General features: G+C 37.2%; 4 protein-coding genes across 8 annotated transcripts; all 4 read right to left on the bottom strand.

Moving 5' to 3' along the window:
- Window positions 1–68: 68 nt before the first annotated feature.
- Window positions 69–2440, bottom strand: LOC103498672 (pentatricopeptide repeat-containing protein At1g71460, chloroplastic). The gene has a single exon (XM_008461366.3). The coding sequence runs from the start codon at window positions 2342–2344 to the stop codon at window positions 278–280; it is 2067 nt and encodes a 688-aa protein (XP_008459588.2). The 5' UTR covers window positions 2345–2440; the 3' UTR covers window positions 69–277.
- Window positions 2441–3033: 593 nt separating this feature from the next.
- LOC103498673 (uncharacterized) lies at window positions 3034–9969 on the bottom strand. The gene is made up of 7 exons (XM_008461367.3): window positions 9588–9969; window positions 8088–8434; window positions 7305–7490; window positions 7029–7130; window positions 6883–6954; window positions 6668–6784; window positions 3034–4548 (listed from the first exon to the last, which is right to left on the bottom strand). The coding sequence occupies exons 1-7, from the start codon at window positions 9805–9807 to the stop codon at window positions 3253–3255; spliced, it is 2340 nt and encodes a 779-aa protein (XP_008459589.1). The 5' UTR covers window positions 9808–9969; the 3' UTR covers window positions 3034–3252.
- A 1204-nt stretch (window positions 9970–11173) lies between these two features.
- On the bottom strand, window positions 11174–11888 carry LOC103498674 (molybdopterin synthase sulfur carrier subunit). The gene has a single exon (XM_051090114.1). The coding sequence runs from the start codon at window positions 11886–11888 to the stop codon at window positions 11568–11570; it is 321 nt and encodes a 106-aa protein (XP_050946071.1). The 3' UTR covers window positions 11174–11567.
- LOC103498675 (succinate dehydrogenase assembly factor 1, mitochondrial) lies at window positions 11174–15452 on the bottom strand. Of its 5 annotated transcripts, none has more exons than XM_051090117.1 (5): window positions 15145–15452; window positions 14597–14698; window positions 14377–14503; window positions 13135–13857; window positions 11174–11890 (listed from the first exon to the last, which is right to left on the bottom strand). In XM_051090117.1, exon 1 carries the CDS (start codon window positions 15450–15452, stop codon window positions 15189–15191), a length of 264 nt encoding a protein of 87 aa, XP_050946074.1. In that variant the 3' UTR covers window positions 11174–11890; window positions 13135–13857; window positions 14377–14503; window positions 14597–14698; window positions 15145–15188. The 5 variants fall into 5 exon arrangements, with proteins under 5 accessions (XP_050946074.1, XP_050946073.1, XP_050946072.1 ...); XM_051090116.1 differs by having other exon boundaries at window positions 15160–15452; XM_051090115.1 differs by having other exon boundaries at window positions 14597–15452.
- Between the last annotated feature and the right edge of the window lie 314 nt (window positions 15453–15766).

Genomic DNA, 15766 nt, shown 5'->3' with positions numbered 1-15766 from the left:
AATTTTTAGATAAATAAATGCACACATTGTCTTCCTTGACATCTAAAGGGAAAAAACAAAAAACCAAATTGATCACAAAATTTGAAGATTTATCATTCAGTTCTCCCAATACATAAATTTATCATTCAGTTCTCCCAATACCCTAATATACACAACAAAGAAGATCAGTATATACAATACATAAATATCAGATGTATGTGTGTACATTTGCATTTTGTTGGATTCAAATAATCAATAAAGAGCTCAGCTCAGTTATGGACAGAACACAAAACAAAACTTATGACAATGAAGAACTCATTTGTACATACCTTCTAGCCTCCTCCATTCGACCAAACCGAGTAAGAATTGCAATGACTAAAGAGTAATGTTCTTCAGATGGCTTAATCTTATACCTAACGGACATTAGCTTAAAGATGCGCAGTGCTTCATCAACAAAACCAGCTTCCTTGCAAATAGATAGAACCACTTTGAAAGTGAAATGGTTTGGAGAGATACCACATGACCTCATTCGGTCAAACAGATCGATTGCTTCCTGAAACTCTCCATTTTTTCCATAAGCTTCAATAATGGCAGTCCATGTCATTGGCCCTTTCACAGGGATTGCCTCAAACACCATTTTTGCCATTTTTACTGCTCCACATTTCCCATATAGCTTCACTAGTTCGGAAGAAACGAAATGGACCTGCTCAAATTTCCTCTTCAAGACTTGTCCATGTATCTCCTTACCCATCTTCAGCATTTTAAGTTCACTGCATACGTAGAGGATTCTAGCCATGGTAACGGTATCTGGTCGATGCTTCGATAGCTGCATTGCTCTGAATATATCAATTGCTTCATGTGGACATTGATTCTCTACGTATGAATCAATCATCGCTGTCCATAAGATCACATTTCTTTGCTCCATGCCGTTGAAAAGCTTTAGAGAATAGTCCATTACTCCACATTTTGAGTACATAACCATCAAAGATGAAACGATAGATACATTCGGTAGGAAGCAATTCTTCACAGCGTAAGCATGAATCTCTTTTCCTGGTCTCAGAGCTCTCAATTGAGCACAAACTGGAAGAATCGTTGCAACAGTTACAACATCCGGTCTAAATCCTTCCTGCTGCATCCAAATAACTGATCTTACAGCCTGTTCTAGCCTACCATTTAAAGCATAACCAGACATCAAAGCAGTCCAGCATATAGCATTCCTCTCCATGGAGGCATAAAAAACCGCTCTACCCGAACCGATGTCCCCACACTTGCAGTACATATCAATCAAAGAAGACTGAATAAATATCTGCTTCGAGTAACTTTTTGTCTTTATAACATAAGCATGAACTTCCTGACCTAATCTCCTCGCCCAGATTTCTCCAATAACTGGAAGAATGGTCGTCAATATAACCGAATTCGGTCTAATTCCATCGTCTATCATCCTCCTTGTATATACCAAAGCTTCCCTTTGGAGTCGATTGTGAGCAAACCCAGCAATTATTGAACCCCAAACCACAACATCTCTCTCGGTAATTTCCTCAAACATCTGGCGGGCAAGTTTGATCTTACCACATTTGAAGTACATATCAACCAAAGTTGTCCCAAGAAGTGAACTGCCAATCAATCCATTTTTAATCAAAAGGCTATGAGCCTTGAGCCCCTGAGTAAACGCCGATGCACCTGCAAAGCTTTTAATGATATTAGCAAAGGAGTAAACGTTCAATTCAACTCCCAATCTTCGCATTTCTGCATAAGTCGATAGAATGCTGCGATAATCCCTCCGACCCGCCATTACAGTGCCTCTAAGCAACGCATTCCAAGGATAAACACTCTTGCTAGAACTTTCATCAAACAGCTTCTGTGCATCTTCCAAGGACCCACAAGCGGTATACATATGCACAAGCCTTGTACGTATAAATTCATTGTTTTCAAGCCCATTTATCCGAATATGCGCGTGAATCTGTTTCGCATCAGTCATCGATTTTGTTCTAACACAAGCCGTAATAAGAGAAGAAAATGTAGTGGCATTAACTGGGATGCCTTGTTGATCCACATAGTCCAAAATCGTAAGTGCCTCTTTAAGCTTATTTTGCCGTGCAAATCTTTGAATGTCCTCATAAATGGCATGAGGGTTCTTGGTGTGAAGTGGTAAAGATGAAGGAAAAGCATCCTTCTCGGCAAAAGTTGGGCGTTTTCGGTTCCGAAATTTGGAAACTATTTTGATTTTTGGCGGCGGTATATCTGTGGTGGATTTGATTCGGGAAAGTTGGTGGCCGGGATTACAAATAGCGGAGGCCGCGGTTAGAGAATTCGGAGGGAAAGGTTGAAGATGAAGGGAGATAAGGAAGGAGGAAGAAATTTCCATTGGTAGCAATGTTGGCGTGGAAAGATGTAGTAAGATAACCGCCAAGTTCTACAAAAAGGCGACTACGAAATTTGCAGCCAATTTTATCTAAACATTCTGTCCTTAGTGTATATTTATAAATTTTAAAAGGAAATTATCGAATATAATTTAAACCCAACTATTTAACAACTGGAGCTGTATTTTGTAAAGATTTTCAAACTATTTCGTAAATATTTTCTTAAAACTAATTATAATCATAAATATAAACTATCACTAATTAATTATTTAATTTTTCTCATTAATTAATTATTTAAGTTCTTTTTCCTTCAAATAATTTAGAAAAAAGTTACATTTTTCATCTGTTTAATGTAGATTTATAAGGTAGTGATTGATTTTTTAAAAAATAATAATAAGATATTTAAAATTAGAAAAACTAATAGTTTTAGAGAAATATGTTCTTTTGGAACCTAATTTTAAAAATTCAGAAACGACACATATATATTCCAAATTTTGCTATATTTACTAAGTTTATTTGCAAAGAGCCAAAGGCAATACCCAAGTAATCGAAAACAGATTTCAACTGCAATTATTTATTCAAATTCCATTATTTAAAAAGAAAAGCCGAATTCCTAGTGAATTTTAGAAGGCAAATATAGAAAGTATGCAATTCATCACCAACCAACAATAAACGAAGAAACATCAGAGCAGCATTTCAATGTAATCATCAACTGAGATGGTGCCGATTTCATATTACTATAAACCGAAATTGGCTTTTTAATAACTTCGATGGGGCAAAATGCAGAATACAACAGACAATGTTTACCGAATGATTCAATAAGTTCCAATAACATCAATAATAACACCCCTACCCCTACTAACATCTGCTTCCTTACACAACCAACAGACCCTAAACCTAATTATCAAAATTTTTAACGACTCGCCCCGTAAACTTGAGTAGAATCATACTGCGGGTACCCGGGCTGCGGCTGTGGTGACACACTCTTCCCATAACCTACAGGAGCACTTGAAGGCACGGTTCCATACCCACCTGATTGTTGGATTGACTGATCATAGGTTGGCTGGGTCGCGGTCTGTTGAGTATAACCTTGCTGCCCACTGGCCGGGGCAGTATAAGCTGCTGCTGCGGCTGCCGTGGCTCCACTATATGCTGTGGGATCTTGAGGCGCTTGGTATGCAGCATATCCAGCTGCTGTGTTTGCAGCAGCCTGCTCCGAATAACCCTGCTGAGAGGTCGGATACTGACCATATGCAGCAGCAGGAGCTACTTGTTGGCCATAAGCAGATGGTTGCTGCACACTAGGCTGAGCATAACCAGCCTGGGCACCCTGCTGCGAGTAACCAGCAGCGGCAGAAGCAGCTGGTGCCTGATTGTAACCATCTGTGCTTGGTGCAGCGCCGTAGGGAGGATACTGCTGGGTAGAACCACCAGATGGGTACGGATACGTCTGTTGAGGTTGCATGTTTTGTCCATATGTAGCTGGGGCAGAACCTCCTTGATAAGGCTCTGCAGGCTGACCAACCCTAGGAGCGCCATAAGATTGGGGAGGTGGTCCTTGTTGCGAAACACCATATGATGAAGGCTTATTATCATACTGTTGTCCAGGATAAACCTGTTGAGTACCAGCCTGTGGATAATGTTGGGCATTCCCGTGTCCACCATATGGATTCTGTGCTGGAGCATGGTGGTCGTACTTCTGTTCATATCCATGACCATAGCTCTGATGTGGAGCTGCCTGAGAATAAGGTGCAGTGTGTCCATAACCTTGACCTTGCTGCTGACTATAGTTGTAACTGGACTGAGTTTGTGGTGGACCATGGGTCGGTGCAGGAGAAGGGCCAGGAGCATGAGAAGGCATGGCACCAGGAAAATGAGAAGGTGGAGCATCCGAATAGTGGCTTCTTTGACCATAGTAGTCATAACCACCTGAACTTGGTGGTGGCCCCTGCATGCTGGGGGGTGGTCTTTGTTCCCAACCAGAACCATAGCTGCTTCGAGGACCACCCATTTGTTGTGGATAGTTTCCATAGCCAGGATGCTGATACTGGGTATTATGAGATGGATAAGGTCCTCTGTGTGGATAATCATATGCCGCTGGATGTGAAGGATGAGGACCCCGATGACCCCATTGAGTTGGGCCACCAGGTCCCCGAGGCCGGTAAGCCTGCTGGTTAAAACCAGTGGAGTGTGGTGAAGGCCTCACAGTCTACTCCAAGGACAAACAAAGAGATAGTAAGTAAACAGAGGAAAAACTTATTCCAAGATTCAATCACATACAAGTAGACACAAGAAAATGAACTACTTGAACACGGTGATCAAGATCTCTTGTTCAAGAACTTTAGCAAGAGCCCTGGAACCATATTAGTCGCATAAAATAAGTTGAAGCTAAAACATTAAACACAACAAATTGTAACTCAGATGATCAAGAAAAAATGGAGAACTAAAGCTTTATACAGAAGATATTAAAGAATATCAACCAACCAAGAAAATACCAGATATATCGTAACACTGTAACCCAATGCATGCCAAGGGAACATGTACCAACAGCATCCTAAAGTCATACCAATCTTTAAACAGGGAGGTAATGTAGCCAAAAGCACTAGTAAATATAAGAACAGGAAGCACCCAGTTTAGCATGGCATGGCTTCTAAAGTTGAAAGAAAAAGATCGCCAATAACAACTGACCAGGTTATAATGCAGAAGGTAGTGAAGTAGACAAATTACAATTAACAAAGCATGTACTCAAATCTGCACTGGATGCCAATAACAACTTGGAACGTTTTTTTTTAAGTGATGAAAAGCGCATAAGCCTAAAAAGAAGACAAAATCATGTGACTGAGAAAGCTCAACATTTGTACCCAAGCATCTCACACATACATTGTTTTGCTCATCAAATAAATAGTATTTTTGCTAATACAGATGCCAGATATTTCAGCATCAACATTGCAACTAAATCTTTAATTCTTTCATTCTGATGTAATACCAACATATGCTGAGCATCTCACTGTCGCAACGCATCAGACAGATCATTCAGGTAAAAAGGAAAACATAAAAAATAATAATAATTACATTGGCATTCGTTTGTCATTAGTTCAAAGTGATTTTGTTGCTATAGTGCAGTTAGAGTGGCATGCACCAAATCTCCATGCCTATGATGTCTCAGCAATGGTATCAGCTTTGAATACTAGGTCCCATGCAAATGAAAGCAGCATGACTTCAACCAGGCATTACTTTCTTCCAACACAATCTCAAGCATAGAAAATGGGTCCACTAATGAGCACTAAGGTTAATGCAATACATTCTTACTCAATTATTCTTAGTGTGAAATCTTGAAGCAATCTTACCAACTATTAACATCCTGCAATCGCGAGATTTAATGCCTGATACCTCTCTTCGGTGGATGGGAGTGAATAGTAGTTGTCTATTGCTACACCAAGAAAGCGGCCCCATGGAAAAGGCAATATTGTAATCTGCAGTTTTAAAGCCAACCAATTCGAGTTTGACACCTTTATGATAGATAAATTATGGCAACCGGCATCTTGGATTTCAGTATATGATCTTTCCTAGAACATTCATGTGATCTTTTCATAGACCATTCATTGATTTCACAAGCCATTAGGATCACTAGTCAAGAGATTTCCCCAATCCCATCAAAGAACATTATACCATACAAAATCTGCATACTGTTTCCCATAGCAGTGATTGTTAAACCTGGTCAAATTTATATACTCAACCAGCATGATTGAAAAGAATCTAGTACTGATCCATCAATGTCATCAAGCGAATAAAATATATAACACTTCCACAGCTAGAACTAAATCACATAGCATGTATATGCCAATATTTGGCTTCTCTGACACTGAGCAGATTAGCCAGAAGTGTAATCTAAGGCTGTTAATTCAAGACCTTATCTTTAGTCTCAGACAAGACTTACGGGCAAGATTAAGTACCAATAATAGCAAAACTACCATACGAAATAAAATTGCAGAAAGAAATGTAAATCACTAAACAGCATATAACTTAATATTCATTAGTCAATGGAAGTAACGCACAACAAAAATTATGCAGTCAAGATGAAGCCATTTAGATAAGAGTGATCATAGACACTGAGACCTAATGTATAAAACAGAAAACACCACTAATAATTCCAATGCAAAAGATAATAACAATAAACAAACATAAGCATAATCCGTTGCAGCATTGGAGGATATAAACATGCTAAAAGCATTTATTAAACCAAATATCACAGTCGAAATTTCAAGTAATGATATGGAGATACAAAGAAACAATGCGTCAGGAGAAAAGGTATCCAGTGAAAAGCATACCTGATTCATAACTTCCTTTATCATGTCTGTAGCAATTTCAATCTGTTTCTTATCACCAGTTACTCTAATAGTCCTTTCCTTGGATTCATCTCCTTCTGGAAGGTTTTGGGGTATCAACTACATGGAAACCAAATAAGTCACAAACGATAATTATATTAAATCATAAAAATAAATTAACATGTACAATAAAGATAGACTTGCAGCATCTCAACTACCTGTATACGTGCACCAGATCTGGTCTGCAGACTTTTAATAGTCTCCCCACCTCTTCCAATAATTAAACCAACCTAGGCATAGAAAATTCAGGTAAGTGATTGGCAGAACCAGATGACAAGATATCCACATATATATGGATTCCAACCTTTTCATTTGGAACTTGTAACTGAATCTGTTCAGCAGTTGCTATAGAATGCGATGAAGTGAGGCCTCTGGCTATAAGAGATGGAGATCCACCAGCATCAGCCTGCGAGAAAGTAAAATTTAATCAAGAAATCTACATCAGGACAATAAAGTTCCAACAGATGCTAAACAATGATTGACTGAAACAATAATTCTGGGACGTTACTGAAAGCAACTAAGAGCTTCGGAAATAATACATGGATCGTGACAGGAAAAAAAAAATATTAAAAAAGTAAACCTCTGCAATCACAGCATTAATTAACTCCTCTGCCTTCTTTATATTTTCCGAAGTTCCAATTATTTCTACAGGTCTAGTCAAACGATTTGGATCCGCTTCTGCATCCCTCATGATTTGAATCTTCGCACCAGAATTGTATTGCAAGTATCGAATCGTATCTCCAGCCTTCCCAATGAGAACGCCTACCTGCAGTACATATGCCAAAATTTGTCATATGAAATTCCAGCAAAATCTGTAGATAGATCAGAAGTACATTTATTAACATTCAAGTCATGTTTTCTACAGATTTCATCTGTCTGTATCCATTCATTCCAATGAAAGAATAATTAGAAAGATTGAAGGAAAGGTAGGCACAGCCATTATATTTGCATTGCATCTATCGAGAAAGATTCGGTCATATTGTAAGTTCAATCTCTGAACTTTCAAAGTTGTATCCAGTAGATCCCTACTAAACTTCTTTAAAAAATGAAATCTAATAGCTCCCTAAACTTTCAAAAAGGACAAATGCATCCTTATACAACGATGTTGTATTTGATGAGCCCTTGAACTTTTAAAAAGCATGTCATAGTCCAGCAAACTATTAGACACAACAATGAAAATTAGAAACTTCATTTCAACAACCCTATTAGATACACTCTAAAAGCTCAAGACCAAAAAAATAATTAATAGCATTAACTTGAGGCAAAGGTTGGAAAATATTGTTTAATAAGCATATAAACAAACTCAACATCAAGCTTAAAAACCAATCCTTGGATCAAAACTAGATAACTCGCAAGTTCACACCTTACTATTAGGAACTTCCATTTTATATGTTGTTGTTTCGGACTCAGATGAAGGCTGATCTTGCTCAGCATTTGAAACATCCTCCTCCTGCAGTGGAGGTGCAGCCTCAACTTCAGGAGGCTGACTTTCCTCCTTTGAGAGTTCTTGAGTTTTGTCCTCCTGAGAGATTTCAGCAGCAGAATCCTGAGCATCACCTGCTTCATGAGACTCCTCAGTGGGTTGTTCCGTTTCCTCTTTTTCAGGTAACACCTCCACTGAAGCAGGCTGTTCCTCTTCAGATGATTGCTTATAATCTTCCTTAGCCTCCAGCTCTTCTTCCTTCTTTTCTTCATGCCCATTCTCACTAGCTGTAGAAGAAAACAAAACAATTTGACGTTAGACTTCACAGCAAAAATAAGTTAATTATAAATTACCTTGATAAAACATCTATGGAATTATCAAGAGTAAAATAGTAAATTAATAAACAAAAGGATTGAACTCTTATTAAGCAGCTCACAAAATAACCTTTTCAATCATAAACAATGTTAAAACTCAAAGTATAAGCCTTGCATAATAAACAAGTAATAATTCTTTAAGAAGAAACATTAACACCAAAGTTAAAAAGTGGTTCAGTTCTTAACACATATCGTCTGAAAATTTCCACATCTATACAAACGGATCCACACTTAAATTCCAGACAGGAAATAGAAAACATATGAATACAGCCAGCTGTTCCAAAAGGAAATTAACGTGATTTCCGCAAATCCATAGTCATTTTCACTCTCCCTCTTACATAGTCTTTGATATAGTTACATTAGTTGCCACAAACGAAGCTCAAAACATATGTACCATGTACGAAACAAACCAAACTAGAACACTTGTTGGACAATAAGTAGAACTGGTTGAACACATAATATGTATAGATACTTGTTCAGCACATGTCAGAACGTTAGCCAAATAATCTAATAAAATAACTTTGTTATTGAACTAACTTTTAGCACCTTTCTATGAAAAAAGGAAATATGCATTAATCGATCGAGGGAAAGCTAAACACAAACCGCAGACGATAGCCATAGAACATCAGCATGCAAGCAGTAATACAAGCATACGCATATCTAGAAAGAATCTGGCGTATTTCATGATAGGCTGAAAAGGAAAATCTTATTCAGTTATAAATCTCGAAGAGTAATGTTCCATTTCGTTGTAAAAATCAAGAGGACTCGGGATGTTTGCAGTAGAAAGTAGACATCATCCAAACATTTCTTGGCAGTAGAAAGTAGACATCACCCAAACATTTCTTGGCTCCAAACGCGTAATGGTACCAAGGTAACAAAGAAAAAAAACATATTCACTCGGAAAGTCGTCCAGCATTTTCTCCTACCAGCCACCGCGTACTTCAACAAGTAGAGAAAAAAAAAAAAAAAGACAAAGAAAGTCTACAAATATTTCCAAGAATTTCAAGAACACAAAATCGTCAATCCCCTAAAAATGCTAAGAGAAGAAAGTAAGAAAGAATAGTACCATTCCCGTCGGGCTTCCCGTCGAGGCGAGGGCGTTTGGCCTCCGATTCGTCAGAAATGGGAACGTCGGCGGCATCAGGATCAGCAGACCCCTCAATGGGCTCAGAATGGTTCTCCTCGGCGGCTTCAGTGGGTTCATTGTCTAAATCAGCGAGCTTGCGCTTGTGATCCAAGGGCTCGGGGCTGGCAGCTCCGGTAGCTACGACGACTTCCTCCGCCATGGTAGTGACTAAGAAAGACGTGTATGGAAAGTAGTGCAGGTCCAAAAGCCGTCGCTGGTGGGGGAGATCGAGGTTAGGGTTCAGATAGAGATGAGAGTGAGAGAAAGAAAGGACGTGATGCGAAGATGAAGATTGGGCGGTGTTGAGATATTTATATAGGGAAAATAGAATGCAATTGCTAAAGTTTTTTTCATATTCCTCGAATAAATATTTTAGGGCTTAGATCCCATATGGGCTATTGTCAGTCCCATATGGGCTTTTTGTTGACGTTTAGGAAAATTTCGTTTTTTTTTTTTTTCTGTCCAAACTATTTGTCACCCTTTGATTAAATCATGATGGTTCTAATCTTGGAACATAATTCTTAATATTAATAATATTAATTATTGGAAAAACTATCCGAATAAAAAAAAATAGCAATGGCAAAATCTTCTATTTTGACCTAAATAACTAACAGCTAACGTAGAAATAGCAAAATTAGAGGTTTATAAATAAAAATTTTATTTTTAAATTGACAAAATAGCAAATTAGGAGAGCAATGCCCTTAAATGACCTAGCTAAGTGACAAATATGATTCCTAAATACACTCCCAAATACTCTACAATTAAATATTACTTTACACAGATAATATAATATTCTCATCTTTTCTTTCGCTTCGGAAAAGGTAATTCTCATCCGTGATATTTCGTATTTGTATGTGAGCTATTCGTGGAGGGGTATACTCAAACCAAAAAAATTGGAAAAAATAATCTGATAGTGATTTTGCCATAAATCAAAATAAATTTGAACTTTGCTATTTTTCTTTTTTCTTTTTTCTTTTTATCCAAGATTTTGCCTCTTCCTTCAAATGGTTGTAGGGTTGTCAACCCAAACTATGCAATGGATTTAGATTATGTTGGTTTAAATTTTAGCTTGGGTTGGACTTTTTCCTTTTTTTGATTTTTTTTCTTTTTTGGACAAGATTAATCATCGAATTGAAATCCAAACTAACTTGGTAAAGGTTAAGTTTTTTCAAAAATAAAATAGTAATAATGATAATAACAACGGAAAAGTTGGCTGGTAAAGTTTAATTTTATTAATTACTATGTGATACAAATTTGCTTGGGCAAAAAAAAAAAAAAGGAAAAACTTTGATTGGTATCAATTTTATTTCATAACTTTAGTTTCATCAAATTGCATAAACATGGTGATTTTAATCATAAACTTTAAAACACGCCTATTAACATTTTACTAAGTTTCATTTTCAAAAAAACTCACTCAATAAAGTTTTACCTTTGTATTTAATGAAATTCACGAGGAATAAGTATGGAGAAAGTATAGCTATTCGAGTTTGTGGCTTGCAAGTGGTTTGGATCTATTGATGCCAAAATTTGAACTAAACTATCACTTCTTTATTTCTTTTCTAAGCAATGTAAATGAAATACAATCCTTATCTTCCTCCTTGCAGAGGATTCCCGATTCAGCAGCAAACTCAATGGCTACACAGCTTTGAACTCGAGCCTTGCGAATGGAAAAGAGGAGCGGAGAGCGAGTGTAGGGAATACTTTGACAGAGGCCTGTGGCTGAAAATTCCATAGCCATGGATGAACAAGCAAAGCTTTACTAAGACATTAGAAAAGGTAGGAGAGCAAGTTTAATTTTCTACACAGTTGGGGAAGGAGCTCAATGTTCCTATTGGTTTACGAAGTCCACATTTGGAAATGGCACCAAATATATGTATATATATATATACATATCAGTATAAAATAGTAGCAGAAGAAAGGTCAGCCACCACTTATGGGAGGGATAATTGCCAACTCATCTCCATCTTTAACAACTGTTGACTCAGTTGTATAATCCTCATTCAGAGCCAGAACCACACATCCAAGGATCTCCTCTAGCCTTGGAAATTTGCCTACAATCTTGTCCAGACAATCCTTTGTAGTACTACCTAAAGGGATCTCCAATAAAACATCATTCGTACCTGTCAGATCTCGAGCTCTAGCAAAAAACAAGGTCTTGATTTGAACCAGTTGCTCTACTTTATCCTCACCATACCTATCTGCAGATCCAAATCCATCTTCCTGTTCTTTCATGGCTTTCATGTCTACAGAAAAGATATAATCAAAGTGGTTACTATTTTCTCAAATGGCAGAATGAGATGAGAAAGTTACATTAATTCATGTGAGTTGATTGGTTCATCAATGCCTAAAACTTGTTAGGAGGTCAATGCCTATTGCTGGGACATATTTCAAACTTCTGTTAGGACATAATCCTCAGCCTACTCATTTTTGGTTCCACTCGTGGAAAGCTTTTTAAAAAAGCTCCTCTTCCTAAAAGAAAGTACTTTCTCTAAAAATAGGAGAGTGTTGAGAAGTGTGGAGAACCTCATTTTGTTATGAGATCGTTTATATTCTGAGTGGTGTAAGATAGGAATGCTATTAGATACTTGAGGGAGTCCACTAGTAATTAGTTAGTGAGTTTTTTTTAATGGAATCTGGTTATAAATATTAAATAGAAAAAATGAGACCGAGGACAGGGGTAATGTTATGGAGACCCCAAGAGAGGGACAGTCCAAGTACCTAATACTAGGTTAATCATGTACTTCTGTGCACCTCATACGGTAGTATCACTTAAAATCCCTCAGAATCTATTGCTTGCCCGAATTGTCTATGATTTTAGGTCCGATGCTTGAAGCTTGAATAATAGATTACAGAAATCCAGGATAGGTTTGCGAAACTTTTGGTAACAGTATGACCTGATGTGATAGAGGAGGTTTGGAGTATGGCTTAGTAATAGAAAAACGAATACAAGCTTCAATGTGGCAAATAAGCACACATGTCAGCAATATCCAGGTCTAACCAATGATTCAAATAACAACAAAGAAAATATACTTACTTTAAATTGATTCATCGACGAACTTCAGAAAATCACAATAAGTAATTAGTAATTATCAGAAAATAGAGATTTCAGTCATGATCGTAAACGAACTTCTCCATAAAAGGAGTTCTTTTTCCAGGATATAAATTGAGAAATTTGGATTGACCAAGCAGTCATATCCTATTACTATCGATTAATCTTCAACGATACCAATTCATTTTCACATCCCATATGTCAAAACTGGAACAAAATCGTTCAACAACAAAACAAAAAGAAAAGCAAAACATGTGAAATCAAATCCACCTATTAGGTTAGGTTCCAGGAACGAGCTCAAGGCCTAAATTTTAGTGTTTTCCTATTCAGAATATCGATCAGAATTGAAGCCAAGGAACGCTTGAACCAAACATCAAGAGACAAATCCCGAAATTTGCAAAAGAAAGAAATTTACAAAATTAAAGCCAAAAAATTTACCCTAAATTTTGCGGCCAGTAGAGAGCTGAACAACAAGAAAGGCGGGTAAGGAAGAAGTGTTGGTCCAAAAGCCCTCGTCGACGAGGAAGATCGAAGCTAGGGTTCAGATGAGATGAGAGTGAAAGAAGAAAGGATGTGATAGCGATTAGGCGAAGATGTAGACTTTTCGCGGTCTTGAAGTATAATTTATATGGGGGAAAGGAAATGCTAATTGCTAAAGTTATTCTCCATATCCCCCAAATAAATGTTCTTTAGCTTAGATCTTGTATGGGCTTTTGTCAGTCCAATGGGCCTAATTGGGCCTTTTTGTTGACAATCGAAGGAGAGAAATTAGATGTTATAAACAGTCAACTCGAACATAATTAACTCAACTAACATAATTCATAGTGGTAAAGTAATTCTAATTTTAGGATTAAAAATAATACAAACACAATACACAATGTTTAATACATCACAGAAGCATTCATTAGATAATAAAACGTTCGATAAAAACAAGAATGCGCATGCACATTGGGTAAGTGTAAGACCACAAACTATAACCGAACTTTTTAACCTCCACCTAAAAAACAAGGAGCTAGAAAGGGCAAATGATTCGAACAAAAATAATCACTCCAAGACACTTCATTTTCATCTTCATGATCTCTCACCACTTTCTTACGAGCACGGATTCTCTGGATCCACCATTAAGCAATGGATCTGCTTGACAAAGAACTAATGTAACACCTAGAACAGCAACCGAGAAATCGAGAATTACTAGTTAGTTGAACAAAAATTACATGATCAATTGCATGATATTAAGAGCTTAAAACACAAATATGATCAACTTAGTAGTAAAATCTGCAATGAATGGTTTCAAAAAATTTCCGACTAGAAGTGAAAAAGCACAGTTTTATCCGGAAAAGTAAGTTTTCTCTCCAGCTATCAACCATGTAAATAGCATAGGACAGAGGAAAAAACATAATACAACCAAGTTGGTAACACAATTCGGTGCAATCACACCCACGTCTAAGGGGACCTTGAGCCCAATTGAAAAGATTCTTTTATTGAGATTCAAAATGGAGGGTACACTTTCTTTATACACAAAACCCACAGAAAGATAAAAGTTTAGGCTCCCTAAACTAATTGAAGAAACAACAAGGGTTCCCTTGCACAATTCACATAACCAACAACCCAAGTTTAGTTTTATTTTATCTTTGGTAAGAAACTGCACTTTCATTAAGAGAAGTGAAATTATGTGCTTACTTATAAAGTTGAGTTGTGTCAAGTAGAATCTATATGGTTTCCTTTCGGTCCGTTTGTCTTTGAACTCCTTCAAATATCCCAATTTTTTAAATGACAGTCCACTTAAAGCAGCCGATTTTAGGAAGGCCTTGGAAGCAGAGATTAAAAAGGAAAAATGGCTTAAGTTAGAAAATAATGTTAAACAATAAAATATATAGAGAGAGAGATGGTAATTAAATACCTGTGTTGAATTTGGAGGCAGAATAAGAGAGACTAAGTTACAAACACTTTAAGCAGCTCACAAATATCTTTCACCACCCTTTGTTATAGGTTGCAAAATTCCCTTTCAAAGTCACACCAATCAAATGCCATAATCACTTTGTATATGTTCAAAAGGTCAGAACAAGAGTTTAGCTCACAAGGTATTACACTGCTAAACTTGAAACTTTTCAGGTTGAAAGGTTGATAGAAGTCTGTGAGTGTTTTATTTTTATTTTGCTATTTTGTTATAAATAGTTTGACATTTCTCTATTTGAGCTATCATGACATTACTCGTTTCAATTGAATAATTGTTGTGAATGCAATTGATTAAGTAAGTGGTATGGAATACTCCCATAATCAAATAATTTGTGAATAAAACCGACAGAGTTTCCAAATTGGTGTTGATACATTTGCTCAATTTACAACCACTTCCCACTACTAAACTGCATTCATGCCTAAGATTACAAATAATCATCAAAAGGAAAGAAAGAAAGCAGTTTAATTTCTAGGGTTCAAAATTGATCCTACCAAGAAGAGTAATACCCAATAATCGAAGAAATGTACACCCAATTTCAAGGCTCGGGATTGGGATCGAGCGTAGACAATCGAACTGTGGCAGGACTTTTAAGTTGATCCAACTGTTTGTTACCTCGACGGAGAAGGTACTCAATGTAGATGAAATTTTTCCGATCAATTTGCTTGGCGTTGCGGCGAAACTCGGCCGCGACAATCGATTCCATTTGCTGTCGATCCTCAACCGATTTGGTACGAGCAGCTCGGAGAAATGCTCTGTAGAGACTGAGCACTTGCTTTTGCAACCCTGAGAGCTTCGCCATTGTAGCTTCCTCTCCAAGACTAATCCCAACCGGTCGTAATCTTCTTAAACCCAACCGATCTTAATCTTCCCCTCCAAGACTGACGTGATGTGATTGTGCGAAGACGTAGCCTTTTCGCGGTCTTGAGATATTTATATTAGGGGAAAGGAAATGCTAACGCTCAAGTTATTCTCCATATCGCCCAAATAAATATTTTAGGGCTTAGATCCTATATGGGCTTTTATGGGCCTAATTGGGCTTCTTGTTGACAGTGGATGTTAGAAATAGTCAAATCAAACATAATTCAACTATCAAATAATTATTAATTTTTGATC

Source organism: Cucumis melo, chromosome 9 (genome assembly GCF_025177605.1).
Source record: "Cucumis melo cultivar AY chromosome 9, USDA_Cmelo_AY_1.0, whole genome shotgun sequence".
Lineage (NCBI taxonomy): Eukaryota > Viridiplantae > Streptophyta > Magnoliopsida > Cucurbitales > Cucurbitaceae > Cucumis > Cucumis melo.
Note: the sequence above shows the minus strand (reverse complement) of the source record. Positions and strands in the feature narration are given on the sequence as shown.

Bases quoted from the DNA above. Each gene is read 5' to 3' on its own strand.
- LOC103498674 (XM_051090114.1), bottom strand. From the start codon at position 11,888: ATGAAAGCCATGAAAGAACAGGAAGATGGATTTGGATCTGCAGATAGG.
- LOC103498673 (XM_008461367.3), bottom strand. From the start codon at position 9,807: ATGGCGGAGGAAGTCGTCGTAGCTACCGGAGCTGCCAGCCCCGAGCCC. The intron at 7,491-8,087 runs GTGTGAACTTGC...TATGTACTGCAG, and splicing joins TGGAAGTTCCTAATAGTAAG to GTAGGCGTTCTCATTGGGAA. The intron at 6,955-7,028 runs GTTGGAATCCAT...TTCTATGCCTAG, and splicing joins TACAAGTTCCAAATGAAAAG to GTTGGTTTAATTATTGGAAG.
- LOC103498672 (XM_008461366.3), bottom strand. From the start codon at position 2,344: ATGGAAATTTCTTCCTCCTTCCTTATCTCCCTTCATCTTCAACCTTTC.
- LOC103498675 (XM_051090115.1), bottom strand. From the start codon at position 15,452: ATGGCGAAGCTCTCAGGGTTGCAAAAGCAAGTGCTCAGTCTCTACAGA.